The sequence below is a fragment of the Mustela lutreola genome, chromosome 15, assembly GCF_030435805.1.
Source record: "Mustela lutreola isolate mMusLut2 chromosome 15, mMusLut2.pri, whole genome shotgun sequence".
Classification (NCBI taxonomy): domain Eukaryota; kingdom Metazoa; phylum Chordata; class Mammalia; order Carnivora; family Mustelidae; genus Mustela; species Mustela lutreola.
Window position 1 is genome coordinate 30,983,196 of NC_081304.1, and position 16,869 is coordinate 31,000,064.

At 50.6% G+C, this 16,869-nt stretch overlaps 1 protein-coding gene across 1 annotated transcript; it reads left to right on the forward strand.

The window, feature by feature from the left end:
- The first annotated feature begins 237 nt into the window (after positions 1 to 237).
- Positions 238 to 2,449, forward strand: NOG (noggin). The gene has a single exon (XM_059149585.1). The coding sequence runs from the start codon at positions 1,067 to 1,069 to the stop codon at positions 1,763 to 1,765; it is 699 nt and encodes a 232-aa protein (XP_059005568.1). The 5' UTR covers positions 238 to 1,066; the 3' UTR covers positions 1,766 to 2,449.
- Positions 2,450 to 16,869: the final 14,420 nt, after the last annotated feature.

The window sequence follows — 16,869 nt, forward strand, 5'->3', positions numbered from 1 at the left end:
CAGCCCCACCTCGAGCACCCCCCAAAACCGGCCCTGCACCCTCCAGCCCGGCTCCAGCGCCGCCGAGAGCTTTCCCCAGGACTGGCCCTGGCGGGGCGCCTAGAGCCCCAGTTGCATTGCTCCAGGAGAAAGGAGGGGGGCGGTGCATTTTGCAGGAGGAGGAGAAGGGGGGTGGGGGGTGGGGGAGAGAGAAAATTGCGCGGAGACCTGCCAAGCGCCACCGCCGCCGCCACCGCCGCTGCCGCCGCCGCCGCCGCCGCCTGTGAGCTCCGGCGGGCAGCCGGACTGTCGGCTTCCCGGGGCATCTGGGTCCGGCGGGGCACAGCCCTGGGCGCTGCCGAAGCCGCCGCCGCGGCGAGTGCAGGCGGCTTCCCCCAGAGCCTGTGCTGCTCCAGCTCCTCGGGGGTGGAGAAGTGGGGGGTGGGGTTGTTGTTTGGGGGGAAGAAGGGGGAGGGGGCAACGCCGAGAGAGTCAGTGGTTTCCATGGTGATGGAGCTGAAAGTGCAGGAAATTTAAAGGCTTGGACCCTGCGAGACAGACAAACCGGTGCCAACGTGCGCGGACGCCGCCGCCGCCGCCGCCGCTGGAGTCCGCCGGGCAGAGCCGGCCGCGGAGCCCCGAGCAGGCGGAGGGAAGTGCCCCTAGGACCCGCTGGGCCAGCGGCGCTGCACAGAGCGGCAGGACGACGAGCAGCAAGAGGAGGAGGAGGGGAGAGCGGCTCGTCCACGCGCCCTGCACCGCCGCCGGCCCGGGAAGGCAGCGAGGAACCGGCGCCCCCCGCGCCCGCCGTCGCCCTGGAGTAATTTCGGATGCCCCGCCGCGGCCGCCTGCCCGAATAGACCCGGGAGAGGAGTTGCGACCAACTTGTGTGCCTTCTTTCCGCCCCGGTGGGAGCCGGCGCTGCGCGAAGGGCTCTCGCGGCGACTCATGCTGCCGGCCCTGCGCCTGCCCAGCCTCGGGTGAGCCGCCTCCGGAGAGACGGGGGAGCGCTGCGGCGCCGCGGGCTCGGCGTGCTCTCCTCCGGGGACGCGGGACGAAGCAGCAGCCCCGGGCGCGCGCCGGAGGCATGGAGCGCTGCCCCAGCCTGGGGGTCACCCTCTACGCCCTGGTGGTGGTCCTGGGGCTGCGGGCGGCACCGGCCGGCGGCCAGCACTATCTCCACATCCGCCCGGCTCCCAGCGACAACCTGCCCCTGGTGGACCTCATCGAACACCCGGACCCTATCTTTGACCCCAAAGAGAAGGATCTGAACGAGACGCTGTTGCGCTCGCTGCTCGGGGGCCACTACGACCCGGGCTTCATGGCCACCTCGCCCCCCGAGGACCGGCCCGGTGGGGGCGGGGGGGCAGCCGCGGGCGCCGAGGACCTGGCGGAGCTGGACCAGCTGCTGCGGCAGCGGCCGTCGGGGGCCATGCCGAGCGAGATCAAAGGGCTGGAGTTCTCTGAGGGCTTGGCCCCGGGCAAGAAGCAGCGCCTGAGCAAGAAGCTGCGGAGGAAGTTACAGATGTGGCTGTGGTCGCAGACCTTCTGCCCGGTGTTGTACGCGTGGAACGACCTGGGCAGCCGCTTTTGGCCGCGCTACGTGAAGGTGGGCAGCTGCTTCAGTAAGCGCTCGTGCTCCGTGCCCGAGGGCATGGTGTGCAAGCCGTCCAAGTCTGTGCACCTCACTGTGCTGCGGTGGCGCTGTCAGCGGCGCGGGGGCCAGCGCTGCGGCTGGATTCCCATCCAGTACCCCATCATTTCCGAGTGCAAGTGCTCATGCTAGAACTCGGGGTTCCCTTCCAGCACCCGGACAATTGATGGAACCCCACTGACGCCCTCCCCCCGCCCCCCCGCACCGTCTCCAACCAGTTCCACCACCCTCTCGCGAGGGGATTCAATGAACTTTTTTTCCTTTCTGGCTACAGAGACCTAGCTTTCTGGTTCATGTAATGCACTGTTTAACTGTGTAGGAATGTATATGTGTGTGTATATACGGTCCCAGTTTTAATTTACTTATTAAAAGGTCAGTATTATACGTTAAAAGTTACCGGCTTCTACTGTATTTTTAAAAAAAATAAGCAAAAGGAAAAAAAAAGAACAGAGCAAAGAGAGACTTATTCTGGTTGTCGCTAATAATGTTAACCTGCTATTTATATTCCAGTGCTCTTCGCATGGCGAAGCAGGGGAGAAAAGTTATTTTTTCTTAAAGTACAAAGAGAGGGGAGAACTTTTGTAGACGGACTTTTAAAAAGCTATTTTCCATTCTTCGGAAAGTGTTTTGGTTTTCCTTGGACCTCGAAGAAGCTATAGAGTTCAATGTTATTTTACAGTTATTGTAAATATAGAGAACAAATGGAATGACTAATCATTGTAAATTAAGAGTATCTGCTATTTATTCTTTATAATATCCCGTGTAGTAAATGAGAAAGAAGTGCAGAGCAGGATTAAAGAAAACCACTAAAATCTACTGCGCTCGACACTGCGATTCTCTGTGTTGGTGATTGATGGGGGGTGTGGGGGCTGGAAGGGGCGGGTAGGGGTGCCGCTGTGCTTACGTTGTCTGTTGGGAGAAGGGGCTCATCTCCTCTTCTGGTGTGATGCAGATGACCGCTCAGTTTTTCACGGGGGGTGGGGGGGGGTTATTCTCAAACCCCTCACTCGAACATCACGTGGCCTTCGCCCAGTCTCCCGTCTTTTTCTCCCTATGTCACCAAAGCTCCGGCCCGTCCTGACCTCGACACCCAGCCGGCCCCCTGGAGCTGACCCCAGGCTGGGCCAAGGGGCGGTGGGGGGGGGGGGGTAGAGGGAGGGTGGGCGGCCGCTTTGTCCTGCCTGACAGGCCCTTCACAATGGGGACACGTGTCTTTCACACCTACCCTGGGGGCGGAGTGCCGCTGAAACTTGACCCCCGAGGAATGGGGGGGGGGATCAGAGCGCGCCCACCCAGATCCCGCCACCCCTCCCGCCTCGCACCGCTCCCCCCCCCCCCCAATCAATAACCAGCCTATGTTAACCCTTTGCACGCCCGGAAGCTGCCGTGATGCAAGCTGAGGCGATCCGGTCCTTTGGAATCAACACTCTGGCTCCGGGATCCTGCAGGTCTGAGCCCCCAAACCCTAGGCCCTCAGCTGGAATTGCTGGGGGCAGCTGGGTGACTTGACACTCGCCTCCCTCCCCCACCGCCCGCGTGCCCCAGGACCTAAGGAGGACTCTGAGGGTCAGGATTTCAGAGGGGTCTGAATTTGGGTGAAAAAAGCCACCACTGGGATCTGCAGTCGGGAACAGGGGGCGCCCCCTCACCCCCACTCCGCTTGGGGGTGGGGAGGGAGGAGAACGCAGAACGGGGATCTTTGAGATTTGGGGTTAGAGAGGGGCAGAAGACGTGTTACCCCTTAAATGCAAAATATCACCCTCACCCCACCCCTTAAAAAGCCAACTTCTTGGGGCTGGCGCTCGACTCGCGTGCGTCCCTCCGCCTCAGTCCGCGGTGGCGCCCATCCGCGCAGCTCCACGTGGGCCGGCTTCCTGACACTGCTCAGCGCTCCCTTTATTTATCTTGGACTCCAAAGTCGCTCTCTTTTGCTCCCTCCCCGCCCCCCTGCCACCTCCCCGCGCCTCCCTCCCCCCCCCCACCCCGGGGGCTGGAGTCCCAGCGAATCTATGCTAATTATTTCAAACCTGCGCCGGGTCCCCAGCGCAGTCTCAATGCCCCGGCCCCGCCCGCCCTGTCCCTCCAGCCGGGCGCTTTCTTCCCTCCCGACGCAGCCTCGGTGGCTCCTCATTTCAATAGCCTGGCCCGGGAGCCGGAGCCCCCTCCCCGGCGCTGCCTCCGTCAGCCGTGGGACAGACGTTAGGGTATTCATTAACTGAGAGCCGAGGAATAACGGCATTATTCCCCCCAGAGAGGGCACCCTGCCCCCGCGACTATCTGAGGCTTCATTGTAAAAGGATTAAAAGTTAAAGACCTCCATCTTATGATTCTTTCATTTAATCTTCCTGGCGCCTGGGAGACATGCTCGATGGATGATGGCTTTTAAAATATTCCTAATGTCGGCTACCTTAAGACTCCAAGCCCGGCAAACAAACGTAATTTATTTCCAGAAGAAAGGGGATATTGAGATGTTTAAGTTTATGAACCGCCGTCCCCATGTATATTTGTTAAGTTCTGACAAATACCCAAATAACGTTAAAATCAGCCATTCATCACTTATGAATTTATGCAAAACTTTCTGTGCCCCGGGCCAATATTTTTTTAGACAGAGTTTCACTCGCTAGGGGCGGAGGTGGTGGGGAGGGGGAAGGGGAGGGGGCTTACGGGGCGGTGGGGGGGGGGGAGCCGAAAGCAAGAATTTTCATGCCTGGTAAACACGCGAATTATGCGAAGAGAGTTATTCCCAGCTGGGCGGGCAGCCAAAACTTGGAGAGCGCGCTGAGGCCAGCGCCCCCACCCCCACGTTGGCAATGTCATTGGATTACAATGCGAGGTCTTCCCCTCCGCGACGCCCCCTCCTCCCTCCGCCCGCCCGCCCGCCAGTGCCCCTCCTCCCCACCCCTGCCCACTTGGAAAACCCGCTCGCAGCCGGCGAGCTTCTCGGCTTTCAGAGCCAGAGCCGGTGTGAGCTAGGAGGACCCGGGCTACTGCAGACGTGACAGGCAAGAGACAGACCACCGCACAGACAGACCAAAGGACAGGGCCCCAAGCCGCTCCGGACGTGGAGAAGAGGACCCAGCAGGATTCAGGCAGACCCAGAAGAGAAGGAAGGAGGTGCTGGCTCCTGGAACATTGTGACTAATGCACAGCCGGTTACGTCTCCATTATTATTAATGTTGATAATACTAATAATAGCATCGACTCGGAAAGGAGTAGAGAGCTCTGGGCAGAGATGCAAGAAAACTGTCCTCTGCGGTCACCTAGTGTCTATCTCCTGTAAGAAGGAAAATTGATCTTGGTGTCTTCTGCGGTTTTGACAGCCTGTGCTTATGAATCTATGCAGCTGCTGGGGCACCGTGCCTCCCCAGGATGGAGATTAGAACCATTACAGAAACAGACTCATCCACTTTTTCAAAATCCTGGAAGAGAATGGCAAGGTGTCCGGCAGTCCAGCCCTCCTGCCATGATTGCAGGAAATCAATCATCAGCCCTCTATTTTCAGCTCTTCCCTTTATTCCTTCCTTCCGCTCTTCCAACACTCCCCACACTTCATGCACAAGTATACCAAAGCCAAATGTCCACGGAAAGCCAGCACCCTCAGGGGAGGGCCCTCTGGCCCCCAGAATCTGGGAACCGGATCTGGTTCCCTGTTGAGATGGAGAAGGCCAGGGGTCCATTATCAGTCTTGCTTCTGAGACCCCTGGGAAAGGGGGTTGAAGTTTGGTGGCAGCTGCAGGGGGAAGCTGGCTGTGTATTAAGAGCTCTTAGCTGTGCTGGATGGGGACAGCAGGGGGAGGGCCCAGCCCATATTGGTATTTTGAAGGGGTGATTCATCCTTTTTCTTTAATGCTCTTGGAATGTCAGCGCTGGAGGGGAGCTTAGATTCCAGTGCCCACCGCTCAATTTGCAGATGAGAAGACTGAGACCCTATAGGGCAGACCGATCACATGGATTAATATAGCTGGGCTTGGCCAGGTAGCCTCCGCTGTGCCTTTTCACTCTTCTCTTGTTCTTTGCTCCTTCTCAAAAAAAATTTTTTTTAAATTATTTATTTTCAATGGGGGAGAGTTCTCTCCACAATTGATATAATAGCCGTTGAGCATCAGAAAGTTCCGATCTGCTGTGTCTACTTAGCAAGCAGTCATCATCACAGGCCTGTCATGAGTCAAGCACGGGGCTGGGCCTTTACACACCTTCAGATCAGGTCTCTAGTATCCAAATAAGGAAACTGAGCTCAGAGAGTTTATGCATCTTGCTGAAAGCTACACAGCAAGTGACACAATTATGATCTAAAATCTGAGCCGACACCAAAGCCTATGCTTCTTCTAAATACCCTTCCTCCTTTCAAGCACTTGAACACCTGGCTTGGGGGACACAATGTGCCAGTTGATGTGTTGGCATGTCCCAACTCAAGCTCTAGGGGATTCATGCCTGGTAGGCCACATACAACACGTTTGTATGCCTCCTTATGTGCCTGGGCCCCACTTCCTAACCTCCTCCCTGAACACACACACACACACACACACACACACACACAGGAGGAAGAGGTAAGAATGAAGAAAAGGATAAATGAAGGAAGAAGAGTTAGAAAAACATCAAAGAAAGTAGGGACAGAAAGGCAAGAGAAGGCATCTGACAAAGGTCTCAAAGGACAGGTTAGATGTTGACGTCCTGAGGTGGGAATGTGGGTGGAAAGGACATTTGAACGGAGAAAGCTGTACAGATAAGTTAAAAGACATGATGTTGGAAAAGTATCTGGGAAGGTCTGAAAAGCAGGCTGGTCCCGAATTATGGAGGACCTTGAATACCAACTAAAGGCACTAAATATTGTTTTTCCAGTATTAGGGAGCCATTGAGAGTTCTTGAATAAGGCAGTGACATCATCAGCACACTGAATACTTCATTCATTCAATGAACAGTTTTGATCAGGTTTTGGTTATCTATCGGTGCATAACAAGCTACACCAAAACTAACAATCTTAGAACAACCATTTTGTTTTGCTCATGATTCTGTGTGTCAGGAAGTGGGAAAGGGCTCAGCTGGACAGTTCATCTCTGAGACTCATGGGATCAGCTGAGCCCTGGAAATCCACTTCCCTAATGGCTTCTAGCCATCTGGGGAGCTCAGCTGACCTGTTAACTAGAGCCCCTGCAAGTGGCTCCTCCGTGAGGCTTGGGTTTTGCCACAGCCTGGTGGCTTCAGAATAGTCAGACTTCCTACATGGTGGCTCCTGGCTCTGAAAGAAAATACCCCGAGACCTGGATGGAAGCTGCAAGGCTCCTTATGGCATGGTCTCAAAAGCTCTGCAACCTTGTTTCCACATGGTCTGTTGGTTACCAAGTCCTTAAAACCTGCTCAGATAGAAGAGAAAGGGAATTAGACCTTACCTCTTCATGGGAGCAGAAGCAAAGACACGGGAGACATCTTTAACCTACCACAAGCACTGTCTATAGCCTGGCTCTGTATCGTATGCTCAGGACACAAAAATGGAAAGGTATAGTCATTTTCCATTTAGGCTTGGTGCAGGTGTCTAGGACAGATTAGAAATGGGATAGTGGCCCCTGGGAGGCTAGTTAACAAGGACCTAGCTAGGAACCAGGAAGAATCAATTAGGGTCGATATTTGAGGAGTGTCCAGGCCAATGAACACAAAAATCACTTGCCAAAAGACCAGAGAGGACTTGGGGACTGACTGGATGTGAAGGCTGATGGAGGAGTCAGAAAGTCACCTGATGTTTCAGGCCTGCAAGGGTCCGTCCACAGAAGAGGTTGCTCAGATGAAAGAATGTCCTTCACTGCCACCTCCAGACAGGTAGAGAGAGGTCCCAGGCTTGTCCAGAAGAGGGAGGAGTCTGAGGAGCCTGGGGAATATTTCAGGTTATAATTGAGTTGAATGGATGAGTACATGGATGGATGGGTGGATGGTAGGGAGAGAGCCAGACAGGGAGGGAGGGGACAAACAAGCACTCTGAGCTTGGGGAGCAGTGAGATTCTCCCCAGCAGACCGGAAGGGTATCGATGAACTTGCATTTGGAGACTGTATGAAAAAAGGGAGACAATTCAAGGTACAAAGCTGCAAAGAAGGCACCAACGCTCCTTGAGGGACACTACCAGCCCGCTGCTTCGCATTTGTCACCTCATTTCACCCTCCCTAAGAAGTGAGCATCATTGCTATTACACAGATGAGAAAAATGGAGCTCAGAGAAATCAAGCTGGTCAAAGGAAGCACTTGGATTCAAATGCAGGCCTGTGTGATTTCCAAGTGACATCTGATCTGCTCCGGAAAGACTTCCCCTGGCCGGAAGTGAACCACCCCCTTCTCTGTTCTCCTCATCACGCTAAGACCTGAGTGTTGCACCTTCTCGAAGAAGGGGATGCTTAACCTGCCGGGCTTCACGGAGGCCGGCTCTACGGAGCGTGTGGAAAATGTGTTTGCGCGTGTTTCTTCTGGAAAGAGTCCATCATTCTCATCACATTCTAAAGTTTAAAGTAACACAAAGATTAAACTCTGTCCTAGGCTGTGAGAATTTTTAAGTGACAGAATTTTTTCATCATTTAACTCATTTTTTTTTTTTTAAGTCTCCACAGGGTATAGTGCAGTGCTTACCCCTAGTAAGTGTGTTCAATAAATACTGGGTAAAGGGAAGTGGATGGGCTTGGGGTTCCCTAAGGAGCACTGTAGGTTCTTGAAGAAGGGATGAGGTGGGAAGATTCTTCTGGATTAGAGTCGTGTAAAAAAAAAGTTTAGAAAACTGTGCCTGCAGGCCAGAAGGCCACAGAGGAGACTGCAACCGCCACCTAGTTCTGGGGGACAGTGGGACCAGGATGAAGGGAGAGAGGAGGGCAAAACCCCAAAAAGGAAAACAGAAAACAGAAGTTAACCTGTATTTCTATATAGAGCAATCATTTGGGAAGCGGAAAAGCAGCTGTCTTCTTTAAATGGAACACACTTTCTTTCTTTTACCAAGGTCCTCACCTCTCCCGATTGTCCCCTCCTCTCATCCTATCACTCACCAGAACTGTTGTGGCATCTGTGGTTGGGACCCATGGATTTGCTATGAGGAGGGGATTGAAAGTAAAAAGTCAAGTTTGAGTCTTTGAAATAAGACAAAAAAGAAGGCCCAAAGGAAACCATATCCAGAACTGGGGAAGAGGACCCAGATTTTGAAGGAAAAGGTGACAGAAGAACATTTAAAATAAGATGGCCTGAAAGTTCTTCACTCCTTCATTTGACTGTAGGAACTAAGGCTCATCAAAGCCAATTGACCTGTCTCTATTCTAGTTCCTTTGAAACGGAACTGGCACCAGAAACAGCATTTCCAGAATTCTATTCTACCGTCCCTTTACAGTTATCATAAATATAAACAGTGTCAGAATCTTAAAAGCACTTTCAGGTATGTAGTTTTAAGTATAATAAGACATGAAAACTTAAGGGCAGGAACTAGGTCAGTCTTATGTCCCCAGAACCTACCACAGTGCCTGAGACGTGGTGGCACATGACTAATATTGACCCTGGAGATAAACGGCCATCAGTGTGCTTTACAGATCGGAAAACAGAAACCGAAGTAAGGATGGATGATCACAGAGCTCACTCCAGAGGGTGGAGGCAGGAGGAGCTGGTGCCATAAGGAATAGGAACTCCAGCTGCTGCTACGTCTCCCTGGTCAGGCTCTGGCTCAGGAAGCCAACTGCACATCTGCCAACTGCGTCCAATGAGAAAAAGGACGGCAGCACTAGTCTGCACCTGCCAGGGGACACAGGTCCCACAGTCACTGGGTTTGGCAGCCTCTTCCCCAGCCTGGGTTGTAAAGGACTCCTGACAGGTGTCTGATTTATTCAACAAAGGGAACAAAGTTAGTCAAGCTAAGGAACTTGTTTTTCCCCATTTTACAGATGTGGAAACTTGTAAAAACAGCAAGCCTGGGTAACTCGCCCAAGATCGCACAGCTCACTGGTGGTAGAGCTGAGATTCAAATGGCACTAGCCCTCTGACAGGCTTTGGGAGAAGCAGAAGGTTTTGTGCTCCCTGAGTTTATAATCCCAACCAGTCTCCCTGATTGCATGCTCACCCCAGCTCCAATCCATTTTCCACGCTGCAGCCTGAGTGACCTTAAGACACACATGTGGTCTTGTCACTCCCCTGCATAAAACTTCTCAATGGCTTCCCACGGCTCTGAGGATAAAGGCCAGAATCCTTACCAGACTGAGGCGTCTCTCTGCCTGCCTCTGGGTTCAAGCCACATAGTCTCACTCTGGTTCTATCACGCACCAAGCTCCCCACCTGCTCCAGGGCCTTTGCACATGCTGTCCCTTCAGGCTGGGATGCCTTCTCTGCCACCAGCGCAGCCACGGCCACCCTGGCTTCAGGTCCCGTTCATAGGGAAAGCACCAAGTCCCCCCTGATCTATGATCTCTGGGCTGTCAGGACGTTTTCTTCACCATTTGTAACTGATATTTATAATTTTCAAATGTTTGTACCCTGTATCTCATCCACTGTCACCTTCCTCCATTTTACTCACCACAGTACCCCTGGGCACTGGTGCAGTTTGGGACACATATAAACACCCAGTTTATATGGAGGGTGGACGACTTACACATTGAAGAAATGAGGAAATATTAATTGATCAGATTCCTAGTATAAGCCCTGAGAATGCTGGAGAACAGAGTCCAGCTCTTACTAAATAGTGATCCAGGGAACATTTAAGAATACACCCAGATGTAAGGGGCACCTGGGTAGCTCAGTGGGTTAAGCATCTGACTCTTGATTTGGGCTCAGGTCATGATCTCAAGGTTGTGAGATGGAGCCCCAGTTCAGGCTCTGTGCTCGGCAGGAGTCTGCTTGAGATTATCTCTCTGCCCCTCCATATCTCTCTCCATTGGCCACCCCACCTCCCCAACCCAGCACAAGACTTGCTTGTGCATTCTCTCTCAAATAAATAAATAAATCTTAAAAAAAAAAAAAAAAAAAAAAAGAATGTACCCAAATATGGATACACAGTGGGGACCCAGGGCTAGTCAGATGACCTTAGAGTGACTCTATCATTCTGGGGATTACAGTGACTCCCAGTTTACTGACTCTGAAGGTCCCTGTCTGCTTGAGTAGGCAGGGAAGGGTGGCTAAGTTGCAGATAAACTCTTTTAACAAATCAAGGAACCTCCCAGTAGTAGGGAATCTACCACCTAGAGAAGCCCTCGCATCAGAGGCTAGATAGCATTGACTGATTTTGATTCCATAGAGAAAATTCTGAGAAGACTCTCCCCGCTGAGTAGATTCACCTTTCCCCACATCTGAAATCCTTAAAAATGGGAGAGATTACCTTATCTGCTGAACCATTAAAGCTTGATCCTTCCTGCCCAGGGAATAATAAAATTAAACAATGACTAACTCGTGCCTGATGCTTTCCAGTATAAAAACCACTTTCACATTCATTATCTCTTTCAAACCCACACAAGAGCTCAGAGCCAGAATTTTGATTATCATTTTAGAGATAAGGAAACTGAGGCTTGAAGAATAACTTGCCTTGGGGGCAAAAACCTTTCTACTGGGAATGGAATTTGGTATTTGGGGATGGGGAAGAGATACCCTGAATCAGCTTGGGTTTGAACCCTGGCTTTATAGCTATTAGCTATCACCTCCCTAAGATTTCGGTTCACCTAACTAAAATGGACATAATGACATCTACCTTACCAGCCAGTTGGGATATTCCAATGTGTTCCATATGCGTAGCTCCTGGCAAGATATAGGAGTCCAGCCCACCATGCTTTCTTTCCCTCTTCCCAATTCCCAGGTCTATTCTGTACCCCTCTGGTCTGGATATAACCTGATGTCCCACTACCCAAAGGCAGTGACTTGCTACATCCTCAGGTCCTCATCCCGGCATGGTCTACAGGTGGAGGAAAGAATGCAGTAGATTGCTCTTTTTCTCCACTGACAAAAAGCCTTTGTATTTACTGCCAGTTGATTTCTGGGTTTTGGCTGTCATTGTTGTTTAAATTATAAGCCAAAGGATGCATGGAAGTGGGAACACTGATGACTAAAGGCAAAGCTGAGAGAAAAAAAAAAAGAAAAGAAAAGAAAAGTTATATCAGGATAAAAGGAAACTGGGAAACCAGGGAGTCTATTTTACATAAACAGGGATAGGACTCCAGCCCAGGTAAATTAGGTCCGGTTTGTTCTAATCCTAGAAATTCCTCAACCCTAGTTATTGGCCCTTAACCAGGAATCACCTAGAAGTGACTGTCTCCCAGAAACAGTCTTCACTGGTGTCATTCTCACCTCACTTGAGGGGCAGAGACCTGGCACTGAGAGAGACAAGCCTACCTAGGTAGGCTCAAGGTCCCCATGAATGTCAATGTCAGCAATGTCAGCAATGAAGATCCTTAAAAGGCATCCACCCACTGGAGCCCACCACCACCAGAAAGCATGAAAAAAACAGGCCCAGAGATGGAAAGTGTCCCAGTCAATGCCAAGTCTCAGGTTAGAGACCAAGACTAATGGAGAAATTTTGATGGGCGTATGGGGCAGCGGATAACTGATCTGTGGACCCAAGCACCTGTCACCCGCAAGGTTAAGGCTTCCCCCAAATGCCACATTCCAAGGCAGATTTCCCAAGGGCCCAGGCCTCTGTTGCTGTCTGCCTTCTTCCTACACTGTAATTCCAGACCCCTGGGACCCCCTAGGGGACATGCTCACTGTGATTCCTCTCTCTGGCTGGCCCGTTGGAGATGGATGCGCTCCTCTCCTTCCATGTTCTCTGCCTGACAAGACACTCTGGGATTCCCACTGTGGGATGTATCACACCTGTATGGCCAGCACCCAGATCACTGCCCTGAGCCAAATGTCTCTTCTACTTCCTACACACTTCCGGTATCTCCCCTTTGCTACAGAAGCATGGTTAACTTCCTTAGCACGGCATCCAAGGTCCTTTATGGTCTATGATGCCAACTTTCCACTGTAATCTGCCACCATTTTCTGCTCCACCCCACCCCTACCAACGAGCCACACCAACTTACTCATGGCTACAAATCTGCTAGGCCTTTGATGCTTTTGCTTACACCATTCGCTCTACCTGAAATGCCCCGTGCCCCACCCTTGCCCCATCACCCCAAGCCAGGATTCCACATAGGTAAAACCTACTCATACTTCAGGGCACAGCTCACAAGGAGCCTCCTCAGCCTTTGGCCAGGGTGGAATTAATCAAGCCATACTTTTCCTCCCACGGTGCCAATGATTAATAATAATAATAATAACAAATAATAGATATTAACTTCCCATAAGCGATAGGCACTGACATGGGTCCTTTATGTGCATTGTGGCATGTCAACTCCAACAGTAATCCTATGTGGTATTGCTACTGCTATGTGATAGGTTCAGGGAGATTTGCTGAATTACCTGAAGACTCTTAATTAGTTTGTGGCAGAGCCAGGACTCAAAACCAGGATTCAAATTCCAAAACCCATGTGCTTTCCCAACTGCAGTCCACAGCTCATTACACTGCACTCGCTGCTAAAGACCCATATCTGGCTACCTCTGGATTTCAAAGCCCTTTGAGTGCAGCCACTGTATTTGAGACTAATTTTCAACCATATTATCCAAAATAGTGCCTTATGCATAGTAAGCATTTCATAAATTTGTGGTAGAGGAGAAATTGAGTGACTGGATATGGGAAGGGGCTCTGTTTTTGTTTTTTGTTGTGGGTTTGGTTTTTTTTTTTTTTTTTTTTTTTTTAGATAAAATCCAAATAGAACCTGTTGGTTTGTTTAATGAATGTTGGTTACTTCCAACTTCAACTGAGGTAGCTCTTTTGAAGGCACAGGTAATGCAGGGTGGTTAAAAGTATAGACTTTGAAGTTGAACCTAAGCTTTTTGCTCTACCCCATCCCAGCTATGGGACAGATAATATTAATGCCTGTGTAAGCTCTCAAGCCTTGTGCAAACACAAATCACCATCATTAATAATTTGTGCTTCTCCAAAGAGCACTTGGGCTGTCCCCACCCAGACAAAGAGAAAAAGCAGAGAGAGGTCACCCCAAAGATCATGGGAGTCTCATGGGAAAGTCCTGCGAACAGCAGGTAAGGATGGTTTTCTCTAGATACTGTTTTTTTTGTTTGTTTGTTTATTTGTTTTTTTAAGATTTTATATATTTAGGGGCGCCTGGGTGGCTCAGTGGGTTAAAGCCTCTGCCTTCGGCTCTTTAAAAAAGATTTTATATATTAAAAGATTTTATATATTTATTTGACAGAGAGAAAGATCACAAGTAGGCAGAGAGGCAGGCAGAGAGAGAGGGAGAAGCAGGCTCCCCACCAAGCAGAGAGCCCAATGCGGGCCCTGATCCCAGGACCCTGGAATCATGACTGGAGCCAAAGGCAGAGGCTTAACCCACTGAGCCACCCAGGTGCCCTTGGACACTACTGTCTTGTGAGGAGTTGGGTTGATGATGGTGAAGGATTCTCTCACAATGAGAAATTGTGACCTACTTAAGCCAGGAGAAACTGGGGATAAAGTCAGAGAGGACCAACATGGAAGGGATGTTAGAGCAACATGACTGCCACTAGTTCCAGCCCTCTCATATTAGAGGCAGGGACATACAGGCCTGAGAGTTGGGGTGACTTGCCCAAAGTCACAGAGCTGATCAGCACTGGGGCTGGGATTAGAGTCTAGTGATACCCATGACACGCCAGGTTACTATCCCCCCCAGATTAAAGTCATGATTTTTAAAAACACAATATGATTATCTTTTTTCTGTACTCCCGAGTGAAGCATTTAGTTTTTAAAACGTGCCCATTAAAAATAAATAAATAAATAAATAAATAAATAAAGCGTGCCCATTAGACCCATTATCCTGCCATGTCAGAGAAATACTTCTATAGTCTTCAAAGCCCTGAGAGGTGGTGGGAGAGACCTGGCGGGGGTGGGGCGGGGAGTGAAAGGGCCATGGTCACAGGATCCCGGCTCGGCTAGAGTCCGGTCCTGCTCTCAGAGACGGGCCATTGCCCCTCCTATTCCTAAATATTTCCAGAGACACAACCCTCTCAGATTGGGAAAGTCAAACCAACATCTGAGTCAGATGACTGTGGGGAGGAAAAAAGAGGTCAGGTGATGGAGTGAGAGGTGATGGAGTGAGAGGGATTGGGAGCGGCTGCCCCCTCGAGATCCTGGCCATAACCCATCCAGTCCTACCGCGTCCCCCACAGCTGGCACACCCATCACGTTATCTTTCCATTCCTGTGTGGAGCACTTATCCCCTGGGAGCTACTATATAGTAACAAAGACTTTAAAAACACCTTCCTTTCCACCTGTCTGGGAAAAAAACAGCGACAGCAGCAATCATTCATGGGGCACTGTGTTGAGCATTCCACGTGCCTCGGCTGACCCCTCCCCCCAATGCCCGGATGTGGACACTGAGACACAGGGCAGCGACTAGGAAAGAGGGGTCTGCGATTCACTCAGGCATTCTGAATTCTCAAACGGCACCTTTAACGTCTTTAACTCCGCCCCCCCCCCCATCTATATAATAAGAGTGGCATCATCTACCCTGCGGGGTTATTGCCATGATAAAAGCAAGAAAGAAATGTTGGAGCCTAGCATAGTGCCTGCCACACAGGGCACTTAAGAAATGCATTCTTTGTTGCTTCTGGTAAAGAACAGGAAGAGAGACAGGGGCCAGGATTCTGAGGCCTGTTCTGACTATGTAGCATCATGTAGGGGGCCACCTAATACGGTGAAGGGAAGTGTTAATCCACCTTGGACAATTTCAACCTAATCGTTAAAATGTCAGGGCCGCTCAGAAATGACCACCTTTCTTTTTCCTCTGGCTGTCAGAGGAGAGTGCAGCCACGCACATGCCACACACGAACACCTAAACAGACACATACTACGGCTTTTATTTTTCTTCTGCTTCTTCTGCTTCCCTGCCTTTGGTATCCATGGCAACACATCCCAGCAGCAAGGAGGAGATGGCATAGCTGCCCTTTCCCCCAGCCCACTATCCTGCTGATCAAGGCTGTCCATCTAGCTCAAAGGTATCATTCGGAAAGCCAGTCTAGCCTGCCCCAACAAGAAATGGACATGTTCCCAAGCGGGAGGATAAAGGGGAATTGGGTGGAAAACCTCCACTTTGACAACAAACAAAACAACCCTCTGTCTAACATGGCGAAAGAGCAAAGGAACCCAAGCCCCTGGCTATGCCCACACAAGGCTTTCCCAAGCATGGACACTGGCGAAGCTAGTTCAAGACTTCAGCCCCTGTGGCATCTATGACTAAGGGAAGTTAGCTAATTTCCAGCCTTTGGGGCTAGAAGGTTTCTCTAGATGGAAAATTCAAGCCCAGTCTCTCTAAGTCTACGATAGCAGAATCCACACCTTGTACCACCTATCAGAGGTTGAAACTCACAGCTCATTTGAGTCCCTCTTATGGGAGACAGGTCACTAAGAGCCATTCCCTACAGTTACCCTAAGCATGAGGGTCCGCAAACCACATCACCCACAGTACCCCGCTTGATTCTCCCTTCAGCCCAAGAAAAGCCTTATTACTACTGCTACTTTTTGAGGCAGAGAAACTGATTCTCTAAGAGAACATCAGTCAGTTGTTCACAACCTCTTCAGCAGATGTCTAGTCTGGTTTCTCAACCACCATGCTACAACGGATCCCCAAAGCTGCCATTGACATACTACACCATATTACAATCGTGTGATGTTAACGTCAGTGGAATTGAGGTGGGAACTACGGTACATCATTTAGAATTTGAGGGGACCTCCAAAATGATGTACAGTAATTCCCCTTCCTCTTCCACTTCACAGTAGAGGAAATTAAACCTTCTATCATGTCTACATGTAGTAGTTACACAATATATTTCTACTGAAGTCTGAAGAAGGAGAATGGTACACTTAAGATTGCATAGCTAGTAAGATTAAAACTCCTCTTTTAATTCCAGATAAAGTCTAATTTGACATACATTGGCTAAGCACCTGTTAAACCAAGTGTTGGAGCTATATAGATGAGCAGAACTGGTTTCTGACCTTGAGGTGGGCAAATGTTGTTATGTGAGCTCTTGGTCCAGCCCAGGATGAGCCCAGGTGAAGGATAAGGAAGAGTGAGTCAAGCAAAACCGGGAGACGGAGGGGAAGAGAAAAGGCATTCCCGGTAGGGGGAGTGGCATGGCCACATGCACAGAGACCTGAAATAACTTGGTGTGACCTGGCAACTCTGTATAGTTCAGAGGTACTATAACAGAGA